Source organism: Trypanosoma cruzi, genomic scaffold, assembly GCF_000209065.1.
Source record: "Trypanosoma cruzi strain CL Brener 1047053517155 genomic scaffold, whole genome shotgun sequence".
NCBI classification, from domain to species: Eukaryota; Euglenozoa; class Kinetoplastea; order Trypanosomatida; family Trypanosomatidae; genus Trypanosoma; species Trypanosoma cruzi.
The window spans coordinates 102,646-109,468 of record NW_001849539.1 but is presented as its reverse complement, the minus strand read 5'-3'; the positions used below and the strand labels follow the sequence as shown (position 1 = coordinate 109,468).

At 49.7% G+C, this 6,823-nt stretch overlaps 2 protein-coding genes across 2 annotated transcripts, besides 17 other annotated features; both read left to right on the top strand.

The window, feature by feature from the left end:
• Nucleotides 1-1,108, top strand: Tc00.1047053509125.20 (ATP-dependent Clp protease subunit, heat shock protein 78, putative; the record flags this gene model as incomplete). The annotated part of the gene is made up of 1 exon (XM_799771.1): nucleotides 1-1,108. A coding segment is annotated over one exon (1,108 nt), but the record flags the coding sequence as incomplete, so codon positions are not given.
• Nucleotides 1-6,823: a sequence feature (heterozygous, Esmeraldo-like haplotype).
• Nucleotides 1,150-1,193: a microsatellite.
• Nucleotides 1,223-1,253: a microsatellite.
• Nucleotides 1,285-1,317: a microsatellite.
• Nucleotides 1,544-1,625: a sequence feature (A-rich).
• Nucleotides 1,719-1,741: a sequence feature (AT_rich).
• Nucleotides 2,253-2,285: a microsatellite.
• Nucleotides 2,377-2,410: a microsatellite.
• Nucleotides 2,451-5,114, top strand: Tc00.1047053509125.10 (mannosyltransferase-like protein, putative; the record flags this gene model as incomplete). The annotated part of the gene is made up of 1 exon (XM_799770.1): nucleotides 2,451-5,114. The coding sequence occupies one exon, from the start codon at nucleotides 2,451-2,453 to the stop codon at nucleotides 5,112-5,114; it is 2,664 nt and encodes an 887-aa protein (XP_804863.1).
• Nucleotides 5,295-5,319: a microsatellite.
• Nucleotides 5,371-5,418: a microsatellite.
• Nucleotides 5,516-5,796: a mobile genetic element.
• Nucleotides 5,797-5,819: a microsatellite.
• Nucleotides 5,873-5,917: a microsatellite.
• Nucleotides 6,118-6,147: a microsatellite.
• Nucleotides 6,411-6,437: a microsatellite.
• Nucleotides 6,713-6,742: a microsatellite.
• Nucleotides 6,752-6,788: a microsatellite.

Here is a 6,823-nt window from a genome sequence, read left to right as displayed (position 1 = left end):
GTTGAAGAAGGAGATCGAGGCGGACAAGCTCGCAACGAGGGCGGATAGCTTCCTCACACATGACTCTGTCACGGCAAGCGACATTGCGCAGGTGATTGCCCGCGCCACTGGCATCCCGGTCCAGAAGCTCATGACAGGAGAGCGCGACAAACTCATTCACATGGATACCGAGCTGCGCCGTCGCATTCTTGGGCAAGACGAGGCAATTGAATCTATCACAAACGTCGTTCGCATCTCCCGCGCCGCACTGCATTCACACAAACGACCCCTTGGATCATTTCTTTTTCTGGGCCCCACAGGTGTTGGTAAGACGGAGGTGTGCAAGCAACTTGCGAAGTTCCTCTTTGACGATGAATCCTTCATTTGCCGCATTGACATGAGCGAGTACATGGAGCGGCACTCCGTCCACCGCCTCATTGGAGCTCCGCCAGGTTACGTCGGGTACGAGGAGGGTGGCGAACTCACGGAATCCGTGCGGCGACGTCCGTACCAAATTGTTCTCTTCGATGAGTTTGAGAAGGCACACCCAAGCGTGTCCAACATCCTCCTGCAAGTGCTCGACGAGGGGCACCTCACCGACAGCCATGGCCGGCGCGTTGACTTCAAGAACACCATTATCATCCTCACCTCAAACATCGGCGCAGAAGTCATCGCGGCTCTTCCGGAGGGAGTTCCGTCCTCAAAGGCGATACCGGAAGTGATGCGGCTGGTGCAGCAGCGCATGACACCGGAGTTTATCAATCGACTGGATGACATCATCATGTTTAACCGTCTTGGGCGGAAGGAGACACGCAAGATTGTGGAGCTGCTATTCGATCAGGTGCGGGCGATGCTGCGAGAGCAGGATATCACGCTGGAGACGACATCGGATGTGTACGACTGGTTTGGTGAGAATGGCTACAGCGCGGTGTACGGCGCCCGGCCTCTCAAACGCCTCGTGCAGTCGGTGCTGCTTAACCGCCTTGCGCTGATGCTGCTGGACGGCCGTGTGCGGGAGAAGGAGACGGTGAAGGTGGAGATGCGTGCTGGCGAGGTGTACGTCGTACCGAATCACGAGGCTGTCAATACGACAAACAACGCTGCTGACGACATTGGCCTTATCGCTTAGTCGCCAACGAAACGCAAACGCCTTCGATTCATTTGGCTTTTTTGTTATTATTATTATTTTTATTATTGTTGTTGTTGTTGTTGTTTTTATGCCACCGCAAACACTCTCTTTTCGTATTATTATTATTATTATTATTGTTGTTGTTTGGTTTTGTCAGTTCAAATAAACACACACACAAAAAAAAAAAAAAAAAAAAAAGAAAACAAAAACAGGTAAAACAGCAACAAACGCGCAGTCAGAAGGTAAATTATTTTATTCCGTCCGATTTTTACAGTCTTCTTTATGCTTCTCTTTTTTTTTTTTTTTTTTTGTTCCGTCCCTCCGTTTTCCCCTCTGTCGATCCCAGTGAGCACGTGGTTGACATGACACGTATACAAGTTTATGCATGTCTTTAGGGCTCGCCTGCATTCTTTGCCTCCGCACCTCCACATTGCCTTTCATTTCTGTTTTTTTTTTTTTTCTTTGCGTCCTTGGAGTGTTGTTTTTATTTTATTTTTCTCTCTCTTTCTCTTTCTCTGTGTGTTTGTGTGTTCTGCGAGGCGGGATTAGTCTGCCCTGTTCTTCGCGTGACTTGAGGGAAGAGAAGTGGAGGCTGCCCACACACACACACATATATATAAATATATTTATTTACTACACACGGGCTTTTCGTATTCGCCGATGCCTGTGGAGCCGCGCCACAACGTTGGCACCACCGCCACCACCACGACGACGGACAGCAGTTCTGGCATCGCCACTGCCGCCGTCTTCACGTCACCACCCGACGCGAACGAGCAGTTGGCGCTTCTCGCTTCGCTGCGTTTTGGTCGGCAGCGGGTACACGCGTGGCTTCACAACACAGAGAAGATGCTGCAACAGACTGCAGACGCCAAATGGATGTGTGCATGGATCACATCGGCGTAACTGTATACGCGTGTACCCTCCACTGTTACTCCCTCTTTTTTTTTTCACCATCTTCTTCTTTTCAGTCTCCTCGTGAGGGATGAGGGTTTATTTTCACCATCCGCGGCCTGGACTGCATGAGGAGGGAGGCGACAGAACCAACACGGCGGGAACGTTGTGACAAGACGACAGAAGTTATGTTCAATTTTGTTTTGGATGTGTGGCGTCTTTACGGTTGTCTCTCTTTCTGTCTCTCTCTTACTTTTTTTTTTTTTTTTTTTATTATCTTTTCTTTGCTTTGTGCTTCACAGCTCCTGCAGAGAGGGACAGCGTCACACGCTCGCATCCTGCAAAAAAAGGGTCGTTGGGGCGTTGAGAAGGGCGGAGGGAGGGGAGGCGAGGGGAGTCGAGGGGAGGGGAAGTGTGTGTAAAAAATAGTTATTTGTGCAATTCGCTTAGAATGAGGTATTCGCGTTCCCGCTCTCGTGGCGCGAGGGGTCGTGCAAGGACCCGACGAAAATACCGTGCCGTCATTTCGTTGCTTGTGCTCCTGTTTTGCCTCTACCTCTTCCTGCGCATCCTACCGCCGAGAGCACTTGCGACCATCCGTGACGATAGAGGTTTTCTTATCCCTGGCGGGAACACAAGCAGCGTGACAGTCGTCATTACGGAACTGCGTGTTTCGGCATCTTTTTCAGCCGCAAATTTGGCGGGGAGTCGACTGAAGCAGGCGCTCAGCCGCCGTGCGTGGTGTACATCATCGTCGCCTATGAGCCTTGTGTCCCTTGTGATGCTCTTTTATGCTCCGCCCGACAATGCGTCGTGGTCTGGTGGCATCCCAGTGAGTATTCAACCACACGGCGACAGCGGTTCATGGAATCTGTGGAGCGTCGACCTCGCCAAGAGGGGAATTAGGGAAAAATACAACGTGGCTCCCTGCGTCATGGAGGCACGCGTACTCTTTGCGGCAAGTGCAGGGAAGGTCGAAAGTGACAGTTATGGTATGGACCTTGCGGCAGTGCGGGTGGCATTGAGGGCAGTGCGGCGCACCGATTACTTTGTTCTCCTTGCGGATTTTGTGCGTCCCAAATCCGATGACTTTATGGAAAAACTTTTCCTACCTTCGAGGCGAAACGGTGGAAAGGTGTTGGCCGTTCAATGCACCCTTCTGGAGAAGAAAAGTACCAATACGGAAGGGATCGACAAAGGTCAGGCAGTGGTTCCCGACGCTCTTCATGTGGTTTCGGATCGGGGTGTCTTTGTGGGCCTTGCTGCATTGAAGCGGTTGGAACTTCTTTTACCGTACCTGTTGCGAAGGTACAACGGCATTTTCGCCACCGATAAACGTCTTTTGGAACCGGAGTTGGTTGACGCCGTCTCGCCCTTTTGTACACTTTTTCACCGCCAGGCATTTGACGCTGTCAAGGGGTTTGACAGCCTTTCCTTCAGTGAAAACACGACTTTGTCCCGGGCGCCAGACATTGCCGGATGGGAGTACAGCATTTTTCTACAGCGTGAATACAAGGAATGGCAGGTGTGGAGTAGCGCTGCCTTTGGCATCATTGACGAAGGCACTTCGCTACCATCATCATTACTTCAGCTTTTGAGGCAACCAGCTTTTCCTGCTGCCGATAATTGGGGGGCGGAGCATTTTGACACTCTGCAGAGGCTACACAACCGCCGCTTTGCCACCCCATACCGAAAGCGGGGGGAAGAAGACACCGTTGACAAGCCGCTGTCGCCGTTGCTCTTTTTTGCACGTGACTACAACTGTTCATGTTGTGGGCTGATGCGAGAGGTCATTGGGTACTTGCGCCCGCTGACGGAGCGGTATGCTGTGTCCTTTTTGAGGGGATTGTGCCGCGGCTTCTGCTCCGATGCAGTGGGATCGGAGTTGGTTTCCCTGGAACTCACGGACGAGTTGCGTGCGGAGAATTTTTTTACTTCTTTTTCCAATAGTGTCAAGTGGCAAATAGCGTACAAGAATCGCCCTAAAATTGTCATTATGCATCTTCGCGCACCCAGCTACAAGGACGTACATGCTTCATTGCCACACAAGATGGACTACTTCATTGGCAGGAGCCTCAGTGAGTTTTCACTTATTCCAAGGGATTGGGTGGATGGCATGCACCGCTATGCGGATGAGGTGTGGGCAACCGGCGAGTTTTTTCGCACAGTCTACCGCCGTTCTGGCGTCGCGGCTGAAAAGATTCATGTCGTCCCTGAGTCGGTCAATATACACAGGTATAACCCACTGAACTGTCGACCACCGTCGTTTCCATTGTCCCTACCGACGGCCTACACGAATAGGCCGGGACTTTCCCCAGAGGATCTGCGTCGCCGCTTTCGTTTTTTGTCCGTCATGAAGTGGGAAATGAGGAAAGGGTGGGATGTGCTGTTGAAGGCCTATTGGAAGGCGTTTGGACCATCGTCGCCGCTGCACAACAGTGTCTCCCTCTATTTAAAGGTGAAGTGGATCCAATTGTACTCCGGCGGTGCCGGGAACCACAATATCAATGAGCTCATAGGGAACTGGTCGAAAAAAAACCTGCCAGGATTCACGTCCATGGAAGACATGCCGCACATCGTCTTTTTAAGCGGGTTGGGGTACGTGGGCGAGCAGTCGTTGCTGCAATTGTATTGCTCCGTCGATGCCTTTGTGTTTCCCACACGCGCGGAGGGGTGGGGACTGCCAGCGACGGAGGCGATGGCGATGGGCATCCCTGTGATCATCACCAATTGGGGCGGCACCACCACCTTCATGCCACCCAACGCCACCTTCGGTATTCGCGTGGACGGGCTGGAGGAGGTGCCGAGCGGGGCGGGGTATCGTGTGTTTCGGGCCAACAAGTGGGCATTGCCCAGTGTTCAGGATACGGCGGAACTGATGCGATATGTCGTTGACCACCCCGAACACGCACGAAGAGTGGGCAAGCGTGGGCGCCGTCACATGGAAGAGTACTTTAGCGAAGAGATCATTGCCGACCTTTTTGACATGCGCCTCGAAGCGGCGGTGAGGAAACTTCGAGGAAATTCCCAAAGAGGAACGAAAGACACACATGCCGATAGCCACAAAAGGGGAGAGGCACAGAAGAAAGAGCGGGAAGGAGGAAAAGGAGGATAATGGGGAGGGGCGTATGTTTTCTACGTATATCTTCACATCTGAAAAGCGCATCGCGGGAGAAATGTCATCTTCCCCACCACCTCTCCACCTCCCGTGTATGCTGCTTTGAAAAAAAGTTAAAAGAGAGAGAGAGGGGATAATAATTGTAGTGGGGAATGGAGGTTAAGATGTCCCTATGCCTTTTTTTTTTTTTTTTTTTTTTTTTCTCCTTTGCCAACTAATAAAAACGAACGCATATATATATATATGTATTTTAAAACAAACAAACAAACAAAAAAGGAAACGGGAACAAAAAAAAAAAAAATACGAGGGACCACAGCAGCGGCACGGGAAAAAAAGATGAGACGAACGCCGGCTGTGCTGACAACAGTATGCTTACTTAAATAAGGAATAAGTATTTTAGGATCTTGTGAAAAGGATGTCCAGCGGGGGAAGCTGGTCACCTAAATGAATATGTCCTGATAAAGTGGAGATGTTTCTGCACGATTCTTTTCCATCCTATGAATTTTTGGAAGGCGGTGATTGAAGGAACCAGGGAGCCGATAGCGACAAGACGGATTTTTCTTTACTTTTTATTTCTTATTTTCCCACCACCCCCTCTTTTTGATTCCCACCTCGCGGCGGGGCCTTGTGGCTGGCGGAGCCCAGGGTCTGCCACTTGGTAAGCGATAAATACGTACATATAAATAAATAAATAAATAAATATATTGTACTCCATCCGAACAGAGTGAGCGGGCTACGATTGTCGCTGACGGATGATACGTATATATATATAAATATAAATATAAATATAAATGATGTATGCGTGTGCACTTACTTGGTGTAAACACTCATTGAGGATATGGTGAATCCCATACTTTTATTCCATTTATCCCTTTTTTATTATTGTTATTCCCATCTTGTTTTGGTTTCTATTATCGATAAACTGCAGGATTTGGCCAGCGGCTTAGTAGATTATTCTACGGCTAAAAAGGGGTTTAAGACACCACCACACACAGACATCAAAAACAAAACAAAAAAAAGAAAAAAAAAAGTGGTGGGTGTGGAGAGGGAGGAAGCGTGTGCAATGCGTGCTTGATGCGTCTCCTCCGAGGTGTGGGGGCTGCTGGGTGTGTGTCGAGCCAAACCGCCACCTTTCTTTTGCGTGGTATCTCCTTGTGGGGCTCGGGAACGAGGCCCTCAGCCGGGGGCGCGCATTCTCTCTTCGTCGTGCCCTCTGGCAGAGGTGCTGGCGATAAAGTTGCTGAGCTGTTCGCTGCCGCCCGGAGATGGCGACGCACCTCGATGACGCAAGGGTATATATATATCCATATATATATATATTAACCTGCGTGGATCTTAAATAAATGATATCACGAGGTCCATGAGGCCTGTAGTGTACATCACAATAAGTTGTGTAGAGGAACATGCATGCATGAATGGTGAGTTGAGAGGAGATTATAGTAAAAGGGGGTTGTTGTTGTGCGTCGTCCGTGAGTCCACCTCTTTGAAACGTTTTTCTCTCCGTCTCTTTTATTCTTCACATACAATGTGTGTATAAATAAATATTGGCTGCTGCTGCTGCTGCGGTGGTGGTGGTGGTGGTGTTTGGAAAGGAAAAAAACAAAAACCAAAACAAAAAAAAAAACGAGGAGAAGACACACACACACACACACATAAATACATACATACATATAATATCCCTTCCTTTGACGCGTAGTAAAAACACC